This window comes from Heptranchias perlo, chromosome 28 (assembly GCF_035084215.1).
Source record: "Heptranchias perlo isolate sHepPer1 chromosome 28, sHepPer1.hap1, whole genome shotgun sequence".
In the NCBI taxonomy this organism is placed as follows: domain Eukaryota; kingdom Metazoa; phylum Chordata; class Chondrichthyes; order Hexanchiformes; family Hexanchidae; genus Heptranchias; species Heptranchias perlo.
The window spans coordinates 35206456-35227238 of record NC_090352.1 but is presented as its reverse complement, the minus strand read 5'-3'; the positions used below and the strand labels follow the sequence as shown (position 1 = coordinate 35227238).

Here is a 20783-nt window from a genome sequence, read left to right as displayed (position 1 = left end):
AGATGATTGTTTCATATTCCAGTTTACAGTCGATTGACTGATCTCTCTTCATAAAACGCACAATCTCCTTGCAGTTCACTCAATGCCCATAAAACTTTAACTATCTGCTAGAATCTCCCACAGCGCAGTAAATCCTTCAGATGTAGTCTGGCACAGTGCCTCGTAATACCTCTGCATCATCATTTCTTCGAACTTTTTTTTTGTTTTTGTTCTTTTTTTAAATGGATATTGTTCTCAGAAGAGGAAGGATGGCGACACTCAGGGTTAGAGGCCGAGTTATAAACCCTCTCCACACTCCGCAATTCCCCCGACCCGGCATAGTCCCTCCTACTGCTGGACCACTCACTCCCATGGGCCCTCCGCGTGAGGCTGACGACGCTTGTGCTGTGGGTAGACAATCGTCAGTCAACAGGTTGAGGCTGGACCTTCCCAAGATTGAAGGGTCGGTGTTGTAAAAAGAAAAGGACTTGCATTTATATACAGCGCCTTTCACTACCTCAGGACGTCCCAAAGCGCTTTACAGCCATTGAAGTACTTTTTGAAGTGTAGCAACTGTTGTAATGTGGGGAAATGCTGTAGTCAATTTGCAGACAGCAAGATCGCATAAACAGCAATGTGATAATGACCAGATTATCTATTTTTAGTGATGTTGGTTGAGGGATAAATATTGACCAGGACACCGGGGAGAACTTCCCTGCTCTTCTTCGAAATTCTGCCGTGGGATCTTTTACGTCTATCTGAAAGACAGCACATCTGACAGTGCAGCAGTCCCTCAGTACTGCACTGGGAGTGTTAACCTAGATTTTATGCTCAAGTCGGGGCCAATTAGTCCAGGGTGCTCCAGTGATGATGTCCTTGGAGTTGGGCAATGCAGCTGCTCTCACTGTCAGCTACAGTCCCACCTTACAGCCAGCTACCTCAGTCAAACAATCCACAGCAACAGACAGAAAATGTCACTTTCTGCCACAGCTCGTTGGAATTAGTTTCCTATTTTTTGACTTTGATTTCTTTTTAAAACATTCCCACAGTGAGACTCCCCCATCAAACTCTCTAGTCTATTTTAAGGCGGCAACATTGGAATGTTTTGAAATTTACACCAAATTGGACTTTTTTTTTTCTCTCTCTTGTCTCCTCCTGAAATCACTGAGTGCTCCTGAGGTCCTGGTTCTCAGGTACCAGCTGCTCTCTGTTACCTCATCCAGTGGCCATTCTGTATGCACGATTCCAGTCAGTGTGTGTTGGCAGGCTCTTCAACCACATGGGGCATCACAGGAGAGCTTGATCCAGTTCTCGCCCAACACAGGGCGAATGTCAGCCGTGGCCCAGTGGGTATCGCTCTCGCCTCTGAGTCAGAAGGTTGTGGTTTCAAGTCCCACTCCAGAGACTGGAGCACAAAATCTAGGCTGACACTCCCCGTGCAGTACTGAGGGAGTGCTGCACTGTCAGAGGTGTCAACGGGGTACGGAGTGGGGCGACTGACGTGGGAACCCTGATCAGCAAAACCTGTTGGGGAAGAAGCAGAGGCAACTAAAAGGTAAGTTTGAAACTGATCATTGTTTCAAACTTGAGAGGAGCAGGAGTTCTCCTCAGGGCTTCTGCTGCCCCAGGCTAATCCACCCACCTACCCCTCCCTTCCCACCTGCCAGACTCGGTCTGATTTTTAGCCGTCCAGCTGCCTCTTTATGTCCGTTTCGGGCGATTAGCTGGCTGGTGGGGTATAAAGGAGAGGTGCCGGTTAATGTCGGCCGGCCCTCGCACTGAGACTCCCGGGCCAGCGGCCTGTGCGACTCCCTGGCTTCCCATCCGGGAGTTAAACTTCCTCTGAAATACTTCTATATAATAATCAATCCAGAGTGTGTCCTTCCGTCAATGTCACTATCTGCTGGGAAGTGTCCCTGGGAGGACATAGTGTTTCTCCTCCCTCCTTTCTAGCGACCCCCACCTAACCCATGGTGAGTATGTGCCTAACTTTTGCTTCACCCTTTCCCCAACAAGCCAGCTGACACCAGGAACTCGATAGACAAGGAAGAGTGGCGTCAGCCTGGCTCAGTGGGTAGCCCCCGAGTTGGAAGGTGGTGGGTTCAAGCCCCACTCCAGGACTTGAGCCCATAATCTGAGGGAGTGCTGCACTGTCGGAGCTGCCGTCTTTTGGAGGAGGCACTAAGACAAGGCTCTGCTGGGTCCAATGGATATTGAAGATTGCACAGCACTATCTGAGGGGCAGGTCCCTCTCGGGGCTTCTGACCAACACTCCTCCCTCAACCAACACCGTCAAAATTAGATTAACCATTCAGTCAGCGCATTCCTTTTCTTGGTGGGATCTTGCTGTGAATGAAGCAGCTGCCTAAATAAAAGTCACCACATGTGAAACACTTTGAGGCGTTTCTGACAGATGTGTTGAGATTCTATATGAATGGAAATCACTTCAACGCACAATCTTTCAGTACGAGATTAAGTGTAGTTATGATAACATATAACGTTAAGACCACGTACTCTGTCTTGTTTGGCCTAATGTTTGGGACAATGACTTGTTGAATCAGAGAATTCAGTAAAAGAAAGAAAGAACTTGCATTTCTATAGCGCCTGTCACGACCTCAGGACGTCCCAAAGTGCTTTACAGCCAATGAAGTACATTTTTGAAGTGTGGTCGCTTTTGTAATGCAGGAAACGTGGCAGCCAATTTGTGCACAGCAAGATCCCAAAAACAGCAATGTGTGATAATGACCAGGTAATCTGTTTTCAGTGTTGTTGGTCGAGGGCTACATATTGGCCAGGATGCCGGGGAGAACTCCCCTGCTCTTCTTCGAAATGGTGCCTTGGGATATTTTACGGCTACTTGAGAGCGCAGACGGGGCTGACTTGGTTTAACGTCTCATTCGAAAGACAGTAAGCCCAACTGTAGCCAGCTCTTTGCCGTCCCATATGTGCGCCTCACACCTCCTACAGTGCAACGACCCCGCAGGCACACTTGACTTGGATTCGTACCGGGCAGTGACAGAATGAGACACTGACCACAACACGCACCCAGGGACACATTATTAAAAAAAAACTATGCTCAGGAAAGAAGGATTGAATGTTAATTGTATGATTTATATCAATTAGTATTAATTGTATTCAGGTGGTGGGTATCAATTGGGGACTCTCTTGTATCCTTTTTATAGAAGAGCTTATCTAGGGTGTGGTATGTGTGCAAGGGGAATCTCTGAATAAAGGCTTGGAAACAACTAAAGACCAGGCTCTTGTATTCTATCCTTCACCACATGGCTATCCAATTTTAACATTGAAGTCCTTGTTTTTTTTTGTCAAATGCATTAAGAGATAGATTATATACTTTACTCATCCTGATTGGTTGGCTAGTGTTGATCAATCTTTCGGGTCCCATATTCTACGACTATGCTTTGAACTCAGAAGCTGTGCTCAGTGTGATACATCTAACTAATGCTTGTGGTGTTGATTTCAGTATGTTCTAGGCTGCGATAGGAGCCCTTGAACAAATTAAGGAGCACAGCCAATGTCTTGTTGTTTAATCAGCTCGCTGGCTGCTGGAGGCTGCGCCAGAACCTTCCAAAACTAGGGGTCATACATATAAGATGGTCACTAATAAATCCAATAGGGAATTCAGGAGAAACGTCTTTACCCAGAGAATGTGGAATGTGCTACCACAAGGAATGGTTGAGGCGTATAGCATAGATGCATTTATGGGGAAGCAAGATAAGTACATGAGGGAGAAAGGAATGGAAGGGTATGGTGATTGGGTTAGATGAAGTAGGGAGATAGGAGGCTGGTGTGGAGCATAAATACTGGCATAGACCAGTTGGGCTAAATGGCCCATTTCTGTGTTGTACATCCTATGTAATTCATCACAGTATCATAGTAGTACGGCACAGGAGGAGACCATTCGGCCCATCGTGCCTGTACCGGCTCTTTGAAAGAGCTAACTAATTAGTACCATTCTCCTGCTCTTTCCCAATAACCCTGTAAATATTTTCCCTTCAAGTATTTATCCAATTCCCTTTTGAAAGTTACTATTGAATCTGCTTCCACCTCCCTTTCAGGCAGTGTATTCCAGATCATAACAACTCTCTGCGTAAAAAAATGTTTCCTTATGTCGCCTCTGGTTCTTTTCCCTTGCCCATCATCACCTTAAATCTGTGCCCTCTGGTTGCTGACCCTTCTGCCAGTAGAAACAGTTTCTCCTTATTTACTCTATCAAAACCGTTCATGATCTTGAACACCTCCATCAAATCTTCCCTTAACCGTCTCTGTTCTAAGGAGAACAACCCCAGCTTCTCCAGTCTCTCCACATAACTGAAGTCCCTCATCCCTGGTACCATTCCTGTAAATCTCCTCTGCACCCTCTCTAAGGCCTTAACATTCTTCCTAAAGTGTGGTGCCCTGAATTGAACACAATACTTCAACTGAGGCCTAACCAGTGTTTTATAAAGGTTTTGCATAACTTCCTTGCTTTTGTACTATATGCCTCTATTAATACAGCCCAGGATCCCATATTTACATAATTCTTTGTGAAAAATGAAAAAACACACAATGTTTTAAATGCTCCAATGGTTTTTCTCCTGGGTTGCTCGCAGCGGTGTCTAGGAGATTATTGTTTGATACCTGGAGAGTCCAGGATAACCTTGGAGGGTTGGCAACCCTTGCCCATCATCACCCCAATCTGAGATCGGCCTGGGAGCTGAATGTGGACCTTCCTGGACTGTATAACTCAGTAACGCATTAGGTGCTGTATCAACCCACTGGGCCGATTTCTGCACGGACTGCACGACTTTAATGGGAGGAGGCTGAGGATGTGAGATTGGATTTGCACAGCCGGACCCCACGAGTTAGCGGAGGGCTTATTGAGAGATGGGAGGGAAGTAAGCATGTCCCGTTCACCCATCACCCCCACCGTGCTTGCTGACCTACATTGGCTCCCGGTCCAGCAATGCCTCGACTTTAAAATTCTCATCCTCGTGCTCAAATCCCTCCATGGCCTCGTCCCCTCCCTATCTCTGTAACCTCCTCCAGCCCTACAACCCTCCGAGATCTCTGCGCTCCTCCAATTCTTGCCTCTTGCGCCACCATTGGCGGCCGTGCCTTCAGCTGTTTAGGCCCTAAGCACTGGAATTCCCTCCCTAAACCTGTCCGTCTCTTTACCGCTCTCTCCTCCTTTAAGACGTTCCTTAAAACATACTTCTTTGACCACCTGTCCTAATATCTCCTTATGGGGCTCGGTGTCAAATTTTGTTTGGTAATTGCTCCTGTCGACAGCCTTGGGACATTTTACTGCGTATAAATGGAAGTTGTTGTTGTTGAGAGGTAAGGGTGGAAGAAACGCAGGGTCTGCACAGAAACAATGAACTCTTCAGAAATCTGGGGGGTAATCTCTTAAAACGTGTCACCGAGCCACCTGTGATTCATGTGACAGTGGGCAGAAAAGACCCCTCCTTTTTTTTACGCTCCTAATGAACCCTCTGAGTTACAGCAGATAGAAGTGATTTAGCTGTCTGTATTGTTCCTGTTCAGCTCGTTCTACTGTGTGATGCATCCATTTGCTTAATCACTACATTAATTTAATTAACTAAATGGATACATTACACACTAAAACACGCTCAAAAGGAAGAGGAGAGGAAGGTTCGATTACTGACATCTATCTAATTCAGTGCTTCCAGCAAGAAGCAGGAGACAATTGTTAAAAATATGATCTACCTTGTGTGAAAAACAGAATCACAACAGGGTAGCTTCTCCAAACGACGAGGGTCACACGTTCCCCATTAAAGGTATTTTTATTAGTTGGTTTTAAAAATATATTATTTCCCCAGTTATGCGAGGGCTTAGCTAGTGATTGGCAAGCACGAAGGGAGGGAAGAAAAGAGGGCAAACATTCTACGGAGAGATAGAGTGCGGGAGAACATAGTAGGAAAATGGAGACAGGCAAAATAAGAGAACAAAGAGACAGAACAGAGAACAAAGAGAAAGAGAATATAGCGGGAAAATAGAGAGAGAGAGATGAGAAAGCAAGAAGGTGGAAAAGGAAAAATGAGAGACAGCAAAAACTGAGAGAGGTAGAATAGGGCATGACATACAACACAGAAGTATAGGAGAAAGAAAAAGAAGCATGATGAAAGAGAGATATTAGGGAAAGAACAGAGAGGGAAAACATATATCTTTCTGCAATATTGTCCCTGTACTGATAGGAATCCCTCAGACACAGCAATATAACCTGTGATCCGCTCTCTACTGATCTACAAGCCTCCAGGTCTCCTGATGGCTCACTGAGCCATATAGACCAGAAAGTACCAGGTTGAATTCTTGGTCTGCGCTCAGTTAGCCATGGGGGAGCAGATGAGCCCCACAGTTGCATTCTGCCTCTCTGGAAAGGGACAGGGAAAATCAGCCTGGGCTTGGGCTCCGGGTTGCTTGCGAGTATGCCCTTCGGAAAGTGCCCATGTGGTTGATGCAAATTAGGCTCGGCTGCGAAGCCTCCAGTGGTCGAAGAGTCCGCTGATGGTCACTGTCGAAGCCCATGGATGAGGGACACCGGAGGGCTGCCTGTACCCCAGAAATAACGTCAGTACTACCAACAGAACAGGGTAGGAGTGAATATTGAGTGGGGGGCCGGTGGTAAGGGGGAATATCCCTCTACGGTAATCGGTCCCTTTTCGGTGACACGATGCGAGGAGGTTCAATCTCTGCACCAGGAGAAAGTGAAGAGAAAAGGGCAAATCCCCCCAGGATGGCCCGACACCAATCGATCAAATCTCAAGACCTGCTTCACTTAACCCTGTGCTGCACACAAGCTACCGCGCTACACAGTGAAAATCATTAAACCCAGTCAATCAAACGCACACCACAGTGATTAAAACACACGGAGATTGGGGAGGAGGATGTCCCGTCCTTGGTCAGCATCACAGGGAAGATGGTTTCGGAACATAAGTCATTGCCATTTTGAAATCAATACGAATGGAAGACCAAATGAGGTTGCATGGATATTGATACACATTGTATGTCTGTGTGTGTGTGTGTGTGTGTGTGTGTGTCTGTGTCTACGTGATCATTGGATCATTCCTTCTTGCACCAAGGAATTAGAACCGCTGCGTCAAATTTTCTGGCCAATTTAATCACGGTAATCTCATATCTGTGACTTGCCCACGGGCTGGGTCTGCGAGCAGTAGGTACCTGCTACACACACACAAGACACACCACACACGCGTACGCATACACGCACCACACACACAAGACACACCACACACACATACGCATACACGCACCACACACACAAGACACACCACACACACAAGACACACCACACACACATACGCATACACGCACCACACACACAAGACACACCACACACGCGTACGCGTGCACACACCACACACACAAGCACGCACACATACATACATGTACGCTGTCCCAGGATGGCCCTCCATTGATCTGAAACCGCAGGGCACAGATGACGCAGGTGTTGGGGTATCCAGGGCTGCTGGCATGCTGCTGTTTCCAGCACTTCACCCCTTCCCCGCCCCAGAAAAAAGGGTAGCAAAGACATTGCCAATATGGCAGAGTACCCAAATTGCAAACTACCGAGGGACAGGATGTGGGCTGGTATTTGTCGATTTTTCTGATTGTAGTTATACTGTTAGAGGTGGGTCCAGGGAAGGGACACACTGGCTGAACTCGCTTAACCACTTGGTTACTTTGTTATCTTTATTTCTTTTTCCTAGGTCTTACCAGAGCTGTGTGCCTTACTCTGAGAGAGGAGACAATGCAGCGCTCCCTCAATACTGCTCTGATTGAGAGAGGAGACAATGCAGCACTCCCTCAGTACTGCTCTGATTGAGAAAGGAGACAATGCAGCACTCCCTCAGTACTGCTCTGATTGAGAGGAGACAATGCAGCACTCCCTCAGTACTGCTCTGATTGAGAGGAGACAATGCAGCACTCCCTCAGTACTGCTCTAATTGAGAGGAGACAATGCAGCACTCCCTCAGTACTGCTCTGAATGAGAGAGGAGACAATGTAGCACTCTCTCAGTACTGCACTGAATGAGAGAGGAGACAATGTAGCACTCTCTCAGTACTGCACTGAATGAGAGAGGAGACAATGCAGCACTCCCTCAGTACTGCTCTGAATGAGAGAGGAGACAATGTAGCACTCTCTCAGTACTGCACTGAATGAGAGAGGAGACAATGTAGCACTCCCTCAGTACTGCACTGAATGAGAGAGGAGACAATGTAGCACTCTCTCAGTACTGCACTGAATGAGAGAGGAGACAATGTAGCACTCCCTCAGTACTGCTCTGATTGAGAGGAGACAATGAAGCACTCTCTCAGTACTGCACTGAATGAGAGAGGAGACAATGTAGCACTCCCTCAGTACTGCACTGATTGAGAGGAGACAATGCAGCACTCCCTCAGTACTGCACTGATTGAGAGGAGACAATGCAGCACTCCCTCAGTACTGCTCTGATTGAGAGAGGAAACAATGCAGCACTCTCTCAGTACTGCTCTGATTGAGAGGAGATGATGCAGCACTCCCTCAGTACTGCTCTGAATGAGAGAGGAGACAATGCAGCACTCCCTCAGTACTGTTCTGATTGAAAGGAGATGATGCAGCACTCTCTCAGTACTGCTCTGAATGAGAGAGGAGACAATGCAGCACTCCCTCAGTACTGCTCTGATTGAGAGGAGATGATGCAGCACTCTCTCAGTACTGCTCTGATTGAGAGAGGAGTCAATACAGCACTCTCTCAGTACTGCACTGAATGAGAGAGGAGACAGTGCAGCACTCTCTCAGTACTGCTCTGATTGAGAGGAGATGATGCAGCACTCTCTCAGTACTGCTCTGATTGAGAGAGGAGTCAATACAGCACTCTCTCAGTACTGCACTGAATGAGAGAGGAGACAATGCAGCACTCTCTCAGTACTGCTCTGAATGAGAGAGGAGACAATGCAGCATTTCCTTAGTAGTGCACTGATTGAGAGAGGAGACAGTGCAGCACTCCCTCAGTATTGTCCTGATTGAGACAACGATAAGTGCTGTAAAGAGCTTTGGGACTTCCTGAGGTCATGAAAGGCGCTATATAAATGCACAATCTTTCTTTTTCTTTCAGCACCCCCAAGATGGGATGGGGGAATCAGCCAAGGCTCTTACTCCTGACTGAAAGTTTGTATGTTTTCATATCAGGTGAGGACAGGATTGGGCTCAGTTGTGAGGGTCCTCCACAGTTAAACAGCTTGCTGAATCACTGTCTAGACTTGCAGATGGAGAATGACCTTTTGGCCATGGCACCAGACGGCTGTCGATGTCCATGGAACCGTACCCCAGCAAGAGGGAGAAAGTTGGGGGGGAAAAAAATCAGCTCCAGGTTCAACAAGGGTTACCAACGCCCCAGGAATTGAAGATTAATTTCCTAGACACTGCTACGAGCAACCCGGGAAAAAATTCACAAGAGCATTGAAAAAAATTATGCGTTTTCTTTCATTTTCTTTGGACACTTTTTTTTGTTAGATATAAAAAAATATTGGAGATGGGGAACAGGCTGTTTGACTGGGCGGGACAGTTGAAAGCAGGAGGTCATGTGATGAAACCTCCAGGAATAAGTCCAACCAGAGTTGGCAACCCAAGGGAGTGTGATATTTGATTCAGGAACTTACAATCGTAGTCAGTGCAGGGTGTGAAGATGAATTTTAGTGCATAAATTTTAGTGCATAAATTATTTTTTAAAATTAATAATTTGGTACAGTCCCCAGAGAGCAGATGGTACAACTGTGGGTGTTGTGCGTAACAAATTGTTCTCATTAATTGTCATCTGCTGCATCGATGGGTCTCCAGTCTGGGCAGAGCCATTATCCCATGGGCATTATCCTGCCACTTATCACAGTGTTGCAGGTACTAGGAAATATCATGTGATGAGGAGACTGGAACAAAGCACCGGGCAAAGAAATCACTGTTACCAATGAGTAATGGAGAGGGCGAGGGAAGAGGAAGGGGGAGTGGAGGCGGGAGCGGGAGGGGAAAGGAAGGGAGGAGGAAAGAGACGGGGAGAGGAAGGTATGGAGAGAGGAAGGGGAGAGGGAGAGGGGGAGAGTGGAGGGTAGGCAGGAGTCAGAGGGAGGAGAGGAAAGAGGAAAGGGAGAGAACAAGGGGGAGGGAGAGAGCAAGGTGGGGGGAGAATGTTGAAGGGGAGAGGAGGAGGAGAGTGGAGGGGAGGGGGAGGGAGGAGAGGCAGGGGGAGGGAGAGAGCAAGGGAGGGAGAATGGAGAAGGGGAGAGGAGGGGGAGGGAGGAGAGGAAGGGGGAGGGAGAGAAGGCAGAGTTTGGGCAGTGATCTGAAGTGAGAACCCTGACTGATTTTTCAGTCTCCTTCCTTCTCCAACCCAGGGATACTGAGGTCAATTATTGTCTGCTCACCACTGCCCTGGCTGAGATCAGCCTTGTCCAAACTAGCTGGTGTTTATGGCCAGCATCACACCACGTGATGCACTCACCCATTGAGACTTCACAGTGCTTAGAGATGCATTGACGGTAACAAGGGAGATAGCTACAGCCTGTACTGTCCCACATTGTAACTTCCACTGGAGAGACTGCAGCAATGTACTGCATCACCCCACTGGAATCCAACATTCCAGGGCCTTGGACCCTATCCTCATCCGCTAATCCACTCTCCAGCAAGGAGGGCTTTGACGGTGTGCCTCCGAGATTGTGCCAGTCTTGTCTCTTGTGAGTTGGAAGTCTGCAGACAGAAATCTTTTCATCAGCCCTTTATGGTTCATTACCTCCATGGTCCACGACCTCCATGGTTCCTTTTACTTTTTGCATTGAGATTCCACCTAGAATGTTGTGTAAGGTCTCCAGTGCTGCCATCAAAAATACCGGCATGGGTGTAAACTAGGGAACCAGGGCAGGGAAGGGCCATGAGATTAATCCCTAGCGTCAGAGTCAGAGCTATTGGAAAAGTTAGAAAAACATGGAAGTTTTCAGCTTTGAAAGGAAGTGAATGAGAGGAGACCTTATAGAAGTGTATGATGGTAAGTAGATACCCCTGACAAGGTTAATCCTGAGCGCTATTTGCAGTTAAACCAAGACTGTAGGACCAGGGGGCATAGGTCCAAAGAGGTAAAGGGCGTGTTCAAGGGGACTGCAGCAACAGGCCCGCTGTAACTTGATATAAGACACAACCCCAGGGTTACTGCTCTCGGGTACCAGAAAAAAAAGAAAAAGAAAAAACTGCATTTATATAGCGCCTTTCTTGACCTCAGAGCATTCCAAAATGCTTTACAGCCTATGAAGTACTTTTGAAGTGTAGTCACTGTTATAATGTAGAAACGCGGCAGCCATTTTGTGTATAGCAAGGTCCCACAAACAGCAATGAGATAATGACCAGATAATCTGCTTTAGTGATGTTGGATAAATATTGGCCAGGACATCGGGGAGAACTCCCTTGCTCCTCTTTGAAATAGTGTCACAGGATCTTTTAAGTCCACCTGAGAGGGCAGAGGGGGCCTCGATTTAATGCCTCACCCGAAAGACGGCACCTCTGACAGTGCAGCACTCCTTCAGTACTGGACTGGGAGTATCAGCCTAGATTATATGCTCAAATCTCTGGAGTGGGACTTGAAGTCACGACCTTCTGACTCAGAGGCAAGAGTGTTACCGCTTACTAACAAAACAATGAGAACCCTCCAGGGCTTGTTAGCGTACACAATGTAATGCTCATTGTTACAGCTCAGTAAGTGGATGGTTAACTATGATATCATGCATTGTAGTGTAAAATTACAGAGCAGTCAATAACATTAAGTCAGAGCAGTTCTGGTAAAGGGAAACCCTGTTGTATTTGTAAAACATCTACTTCTCGCCGTTACAAGTGGCTTGACATTAATTGTCGACTTGCAGCCCTTCAGAGCTCAGATTGTCGTCCATAATGAGAGACAGATCAACAGAAAGCTTTCAACTCAGGCTAATGGTTGGAGGAGGGGAATCCTCCGGTTGTCAGGACGATGCGGGGTCAACCTCAACGAAGCTAAAGCTTTCCGAGAGCGCTCCGATGGCTCAGTGGACGGATGCAGTGTCCCGGATAGTACTGAGTCATACAAGGCTCGACCCAATAGTGAGTCAGCTGACCTCGGGGGGGGGGGGGGGAGGAAGGCAGGTGATATTATTGCTGCTTTTAGGATTTTAAAGGGACTAGATAATGTGTACCACGACAAGCTATTCACCTTGTCCAGAACAGTAGAACCAGAGGACGCGGTCTGCGCTTAAAGGGGGGTAAATTCAAACCTAATCTGTGGTGAGCGAGTGGTCAATATATGGAGCAGGCTCCCCAGGGAGATGTATTGATTCATTCAAATGCAAATTAGATAGATTTCTTTCAGAAAATAATATTTTGGGATTGAGTATCAGAGTAATTTGAGATATGACATGTGGTAAGTGTTGCATGCTTGGGAGGAACAGGTGACTTTGGACCTTTGATTTCCCAAAACTCTCCACCAATGGGGGTTTTCCTCACCTCATGTCTGGGTCTGTTGTGGACTAATTGATAGAGAGTGGTTGCTATGATTAGTCAACAACTCCATTATCATTGTATCGTGAGACTACCAGGATGGTGGAAGGTGAACTCGATGGATCGTGGTTTTTTATCGTCTCGCTGTTCCTGTGTCCCACTGAAGTGAAACCTAAAGCACATTAATGAGGCAGAGCAGAGGGAGTTTTACCGTGTATCAATATCTAGCAATTCTTCCCATGAGACAATAGAAAGAGAAAGAAAGAATTTGCATTTTTATAGCGTCTTTCACGACCTCAGGTCATCCCAAAAAGCTTTACTGCCAATGAAGTACTTTTGAAGTGTCATCACTGTTGTAATGTAGGAAACGTGGCAGCCAATTTGCACACAGTAAGGTCCCTCAAATAGCAGAGACCAGATAATCTGTTTTAAGTGTTGGTTGAGGGATAATTGTTGGCCAGAACACCGGGGAGAACTCCCCAGCTCTTCCTCGAATAATCTCATGGGATCTTTTACGTCCACCTGAGAGGGCAGACGTAAAAGATCCTCAGTTTAACATCTCATCCAAAAGACGGCGCCTCCAACAGTGCAGCACTCCCTCAGTGCTGTTGCTGGACTGTCGGCCTGGATTATGTACTCAAGTCTCTGGAGCAGGACTTGAACCCACAACGTTCTGACTCAGAGGCGAGAGTGTTACCAACACAGTTTACGATATCATGCACTGTGATATAAGATTACAGGACAGTCAATAATAAGTCGTAGGCGTTCTGGTAAAGGGAGACCCTGTTGTATTTTTAAACATCTACTTCTCTCTATTACATGCGACTTGACATTAAATGTTGACTCACAGCCTTTCAGAGCTTAGATTCTGCACTATATATAATGAGAGAAGGATCAACAAAACGCTTTCAACACTGGCTAATAGTCTCAGAAAGGGATTGGTGCCAAGTCAGGGGCAGTTTTGTGCTGTGGCCCATGTGCTCACTAGCAACTGGCTGGCGATTCATTTCATGTAGGATTAGATTAGAAATATATGACGAACCCATGACTAACAAATAGGGCTCAGTGGGCCGATATCTTCGTCCCCCTCCTTCTACAGGGGGACGTCTTGTACTGCTGCGCGTTGGCGCAGGGTGGTCAGTGGGGTGTTTTAGGGGACAGTTGTTGCCCTGAAAATGCGCCTGGGACCCCTGTCCACCCGTGCTGCACTGGGTAACGCAAGAGTTATACTGGAACTGGCACCATCAGGGCTATTTAAGTGTCAGCTGCGGCTCAGTTGGCAGCACACTCGGCTCCGAGTCAGAAGGTTGTGGGTCCAGGTCCCACTCCAGACAGTGGCACATCCACTTTGCCAGCCGTTACTTGCCCACTGGATCTGTTTCGTGCCCCACATTGGGTTTCCTCTCACTTATTTTTTGCTTGGTATTTTATCCCGTCTCCACCCCCCCCCCCACCCACCCCCAACCCTCATCTTGACTTGGGTGGCAAAGACTGACAAATATTTCTTAAGAACAGAAGAAATAGGAACAGGAGTAGGCCATATGGCCCCTCGAGCCTGCTCCGCCATTCAATCAGATCATGGCTGATCTTCAACCTCAACTCCACTTTCCCGCCCGATCCCCATATTCCTTTGATTCCCTTAGAGTCCAAAAATCTATCGATCTCAACCTTGAATATACTCAATGACTCAGCATCCACAGCCCTCTGGGGTAGAGAATTCCAAAGATTCTCAAACCTCCGAGTGAAGAAATTCCTCCTCATTTCAGTCCTAAATGGCCGACCCCCTATCCTGTAACTGTGTCCCCTAGTTCTCGACTCTCCAGCCAGGGGAAGCAGCTCTCAGCATCAACCCTGTCAAGCCCCCTCAGAATCTTATATGTTTCAATGAGATCACCTCTCATTCTCCTAAACTCCAGAGAGTATAGGTCCATTCTACTCAATCTCTCCTTATAGGACAACCCTCTCAACCCAGGAAATAATCTAGTGAACCTTCGTTGCACCGCCTCTAAGGCAAGTATATCCTTCCTTAGATAAGGAGACCAAAACTATATGCAATACTCCAGGTGTGGTCTGACGAAGGCCCTATACAATTGTAGTAAGACTTCCTTACTCTTGTACTCCAAGCCCCTTCCAATAAAGGCCAACATACCATTTGCCTTCCTAATGGCTTGCTGTATCAAGGTGATTACAAAATTACCATGAAGCTTGATAAAGGCCGTAGCAATATTTGTCCCCGCCTGCAGCTGCTTACTTTTAAGTGCGCACATCCCGTTAAATTTAACCAGCTGGCCAGATTTTCCACATCTCCCATTAGGCTGGCTCCCTGCACAAGGTCGAAGTTACAGAGGTATTATTCAAATGAGCTGCTCACGGTAAATTGGGGACAGTCAGCTGACTGCACTGCTGGCTGGCTTTGCACCAGCAGCAAAAGCCTAATCTTAGGCCAGAGCGGAAAAATTGGCCCTTAGGTTCCCACAGTACCCTTACAGGCCAGTGCAAGACTGGGCTGGATCTGAACCCAGGCTGCAGAGACGTAAACGTTTATATAAGAATAAAAATAGTTACCGCACTGCAGGGCTTTGGGGAAAGAGCAGGGGAATGGGGCTTCAAAAAAATCATTCTTGGGATGTGAGCATCGCTGGCGAGGCTGACATTTATTGCCCATCCCTAATTGCCGCTTGAGAAGGTGGTGGTGGGCCTTCTTTTTGCAGTCCGTGTGGTGAAGGTGCTCCCGCAGTACTGTTAGTTAGGGAGTTCATGATTTCGACCCAGTGACGATAAAAGAACGGTGATATATGTCCAAGTCAGGATAGTGTGTGTCGTGGAGGGGGGACTTGGAGGTGATGGTGTTCCCATGCACCTGCTGCCCTTATTCTTCCAGGTAGTGGAGATCAGCAACGGGTTTGGGAGGTGCTGTCCAAGAAAGTTGAATAGCTCTTTCAAAGAGCCAGCACAGGCACGATGGGCCGAATGGCCTCTTTCTGTATGATTGTGTGTAACTGGGGACGGAAAAGCTAACCTGGAGGGTTCTGCTGCTTGTAGGAAGATTTACAGTGTTTTCATTCACAGTGTTTTCATTGTTATTCAGACATTCTGCAATCAATACAGCAACTTTACTGCAGCATCAGGAAGACGAGACACGGGATACGTCTGAGATTTTAATAATGATGAACAGCGTCTGATCTGGAGAACAGCAGCATTGTGTAACAGCACCGTGCCCTTTCTATAGATAACTGTGGTCTATTTACTGGAATGATACCAGGAATGAGGAACTTCAGTTATGTGGAGAGACTAGAGAACTTTTTTTTAACGCAGAGAGTTATTATGATCGGCAATGCACTGTCTGAAAGGGTGGTGGAAGCAGATTCAATAGTAACGCTCAAAAGGGAATTGGATAAATACAAAAGGAAAAATTTGCAGGGCTATGGGGAAAGAGCAGGGGGGGAGCGGGATTCATTGGACAGCTCTTTCAAAGAGCCAGCACCGGCACAATGGGCCAAATGGCCTCCTTCTGTGCAGTAAGATTCTATGATTACTACTGAACCATCCAGACCAGGAAGGTCCCAGGTTCAATTGTGGGTCTGTGATCTCAGCTGGGACACAACAATTAGCCTCAGTGTGTCGAGGTTGGGGGGGATCAGCCTGGCCTCCTGTTGATTAGCCAGTGACCTCTTCAAAAAGTGGAGATGTGTGAATACAGGCTGCGATGCCCTCCACTGTGGAATAGCCTGCTGACACTCACTGCCTAGCTCAGGCGTGAAGAATGGCCAGTTGGATGAGGTACCCGCACCTGTGGAACTGTGCCCCTGCGAGAGCCAGCACCTTCAGGGGAGAGGAAATTAGAGAACACAAAATCCATACAGCGGTGACATACAAGAGCGTGGGTTCTGAACATGCATTTTTTTTCCCCCCAGGCCGCCTTTGATAAGTGCTTTGCGTTCGGAGTTTGACAGAAGTGATCCTTTAATTGGCTCAACTTACACTTTCCATACCATCACACATCCTGCTAATTCCACCCCATCCGATCAAGGTGATGAATGGTTTCTAAAAACGTATCTCCTTCACTGGACTGGGCCTCGCACGGTGCGTATGGGGCTCATTAACCAGCTGGCAGTGGACCATCTCCACCTGGGCCCCTGACAGGCTCATTCACATAATCGTTCCCAGTCCATAAGAACATAAGAAATAGGAGCAGGAGTAGGCCATACGGCCCCTCGAGCCTGCTCCGCCATTCAATAAGATCATGGCTGATCTTCAACCTCAACTCCACTTTCCCGCCCAATCCCCATATCTCTTGATTCCCTTAGAGTCCAAAAATCTATCAATCTCAGTTTTGAATATACTCAATGACTGAGCATCCACAGCCCTCTGGGGTAGAGAATTTCAAAGATTCACCACCCTCTGAGTGAAGAAATTCCTCCTCATCTCAGTCCTAAATGTCCGACCTCTTATCCTGAGACTATGCCCTTTAGTTCTAGACTCTCCAGTCAGGGGGAACAGCCTCTCAGCATCTACCCTGTCAAGCCCTCTAAGAATTTTATACGTTTCAATGAGATCACCCCTCATTCTTCTAAACTCCAGAGAATAGAGGCTCATTTTACTCAATCTCTCCTCATAGGACTACCGTCTCATCCCAGGAATCAATCTAGTGAACCTTTGTTGCACCGCCTCCAAAGCAAGTATATCCTTCCTTAGGTAAGGAGTCCAAAACTCTACATAGTACTCCAAGAGTGGTCTCACCAAAGTCCTGTACAACTGTAGCAAGAGCTAGTTACTCTTGTACTCCTACCTCCTTGCAATAAAGGCCAGTCTATTCTCCACCATAAAGTAGCTGTGTCCACCGATGTCCTGTCGCATACTGCAGTTTATTGGCGCGTAGGGTTGCCAACTCTGGTTGGATGTATTCCTGGAGGTTTCATCACATGACCTCCAGCCTCCAACAAACAGCTTTTCCCCCCCATCTCCAATACTTCTATAATTAATAAATGAAAGTGTTCAAAGAAAAATTTTTTAAAAGTTTTTTTTAATGCCCCTTATGATTTTTCTCCCGGGTTGTTGCTTGCAACAGAGACTCCAGGGCAATCCTAGAGGCTTGCCAACCCCATTGGCGCACTGTGCTGTGCCTGGACTCGACTCCAGAACCTGCAGGTGTTCCAGTGCCGGGTGTATAGTGCACTATCAAACTATATCAACTTTAGACGTAAAATATTATCTCTGGCTAAAGTATGTCTTGTACAAAGTTACAGACGGGCACCGGCCTTTCAAACACTGGCAAACACTATGATCCATCCCATGAACTTTGCCTTTCAACATTTTCCTCCTCCCTCAACCAGCTCTTTTACACTTTTTGATGAGCAACTGCGCACGAGACAGTGAGAGTTAAGGTTTGCTGACAGAATATCATATTTCCATGCCCTAACAAAGATGGCAGCTAGGAACACTATGGTAAATTTCTTTAAAATAAAACATACTACGGTATAGATAATATTTTTTTAAAGTACACATTGGTACGATGCCCATGCTCAGTTAATAAACAGAGAGTTTTCTTATATACAAGATGGTGAGAGTGTGGGGAACAAGACTTCAGAAACACGCTCCATTGCCATCTAGTGGCTGGAGCTTGTATCTGCACCGTGACTGTTAACATAGCAATTTACAATGGTAAATGATGACAGGAAAGTGTGATCGAAATTTGTGACGGCAGGAAGTGAGGTTTGTGGGCAGGAAGTGCGCACCCTAAGCAATGACATATGAGGATAAGGCCATGCTCGGATTTTATCTGGAGTATCTGTTTAAGTTCCAAGTGCCCCGTGTGTAGATTTCAAGGCCAGTGGTTTGTTTCAGTCTGACGTTCTGGTCATAAGGTGCGCTGCTGTCGCGTAAAGTGAGGAAAACCTAATTATTCCTCTCCGCGAACCACCCCTCTCATTCGAGTTTGTGTCTCCCTGATACTTCATGATTGAAGAGCCTCGTACTTTGTTTTAAAAAGAGGTGGGATGATATTTTCACTAATAACCATTTCACTCTGCCTCATTTGATGGTAGAGCCTACACTTCAGCTCAAACTGAAATTGTAGGATGTGGGGGGGTGGGGGGGGGGGTTTGTGGGGAGGAGATACAAATATATTTTGAAAGCAAAGTGTTCGCCTGTCAACCACTGCTCTCCTACCTGGTCTCAGCTGAAGAGCGTAATGGACTGACTCGGGGATAAACATCGTAACCAAGAGCAACCAGGCAAATGTCTACTAATAGGGACAGGAATGGGCCGCTCAGCCACTGAGTTGTTTTTCTCAGCGAAGGTAACTCTATACTTTTAATCCCAATTCCCTGGTTTTTCCCACATCCCTTCTTATTCCAAGAAAGTATCGACCTCCTTTCTAAACATCTCAACAATTACGGCCTTCTGGGGTGGTGCGTTCCACACTTTCACTACCCTTTGTGTGAAGACATCCATTGAATATCTTCTTACCCATCTCCATTCTACTAAAAGGAGTCCCAGTTTATCTAGTCTCTCCTCATTTACTAGAGCCTCTCATCACTTTATTCCAATTTTTATCCCTCAACCAACATCACCAAAACAGATTATCTGGTCATTATCACATTGCTGTTTGTGGGATCTTGCTGTGCGCAAATTGACGGCCGCATTTCCTACATTACAACAGTGACTACACTTCAAAAATACTTAATTGGTTGCAAAGTGCTTCGGGATGTCCTGAGGTCATGAAAGGCGCTATAGAAATGCAAGTCTTTCTTTCTTTTTCTTTCCCTTGCATCCAAAGACTCTTAAAATCTCTCTCTTTGCCCACGATTTGGGCTCCTTAATTCTTTTTGGTCTCCTGCTCAGCACGTCCTCTGTCTCTTGTAAATTGTTCACCGATGTTTTTTGACATGAGAAACATTATAAAGATGCAAGTTGTGCTTCAAAAACATTTTTTTTGGCACAGAGTCTGCCTGCCGAGGAACTGCTGCCCTTTTGAATGACGCAGCCTCTGCTCTCGATCGGTTTTGCTTTATGAGTTATACCGTTGGTGCGCGCGGTAACCGCAGATGTACTTACGCATCCACCTCCTGGAAAAGCCGGAGTTTGTCTGGGAAGATCTCGGATAACAGGACATTTATGTACGGCAGTTTGAGAGCCTGGAGCTGGGACTCCAAATGCTGAAAAACAAGAATGGAAAAACGGTCAAAAGCCCGGCTGTAGTTATACAACAACAACTTGCATTTATGTAGCGCCGTTAACGTAGGAAAAGGCCCAAGGAGCCTCACAGGAGCAAAATCAAACAAAGTAGGAGTTATTAGCAGGAGTGACCAAAAGCTTGATAGACCTTCCCCTCCTCTCCCACTAACAAGACACTTAGTAATTTTTATTATGTGTTCTCGGGATGTGGGTGATGCTGACATGGTCGCATTCATTGCCCAGTGTCAGCTATGGCTCAGTGGGTGGCACTCTCGCCTCTGAGTCAAAAGGCCGTAGGTTCAAATCCCCACTCCAGAGACATTGAGCACATAATCCAGGCTCACACTCCAGTGCAGTACCGAGGGAGTGCTGCACTGTCAGAGGTGCTGTCTTTTCGATGAGAAGTTAAATCGAGGCCCCGTTTGCCCTCCCAGGTGAATGTAAAGGATCCCCTGCCACAAATTCGAAGAAAAGCATGGATGTTCTCCTCGGGGTCCTGGCCAATATTTATCGCTCAACCAACACATAAAAACAAGTTATCTGGTCATTATCTCACTGCTGTTTGTGGGACCTTGCTGTGTACAAATTTGCTGCTGCGTTTCCTACTTTACAACAGTGACTACACTTCAAAAAGTACTTCATTGGCTGAAAAGCGGTTTGGGGCGTCCTGACATTGTGAAAGGTGCTATATAAATGCAAATTCTTTCTTTCTTTTTACAACACAACCCCAGCATCACCTCCCATCACGGTGAAAGAACCCAGCATTTTACAAATGGCCAGGTACATAACGAGGAACTTGCATTCACAGAACACCTCAGGACGTCCCAAAGCACCTCATAATGAATGGATTACCTTTGAAGTGTTGTTGTTGTGTAGGCAAACATGGATGTACTGGAAAGCGGTGGGGGGAGAGAGAAGAAATAACACTGCAAAGCAATGAGCTGTTTGGCCAAACGAGGCAAAATAAATTAAGAACTAAATGGAAACAAGGCACAGGAGGACATTTCTGCTCTATTGAAACTGACAGTTAATCGTCATTCATTTATTTGGACCAAGCAATTTCAATTAAGCGTCGTCTATAATACTGTATATAGGTCAGTGAACAG

At 46.6% G+C, this 20783-nt stretch overlaps 1 protein-coding gene across 2 annotated transcripts in view; it reads right to left on the bottom strand.

Moving 5' to 3' along the window:
- Positions 1 to 20783, bottom strand: part of dph1 (diphthamide biosynthesis 1) — a 466448-nt gene that overhangs the window by 73651 nt on the left and 372014 nt on the right. For both annotated transcript variants that reach the window (XM_068008460.1, XM_068008461.1), the window contains one exon: positions 19558 to 19658. In XM_068008460.1, coding sequence (XP_067864561.1) covers positions 19558 to 19658 — 101 coding nt within the window. The remainder of the gene's footprint in view (positions 1 to 19557; positions 19659 to 20783) is intronic.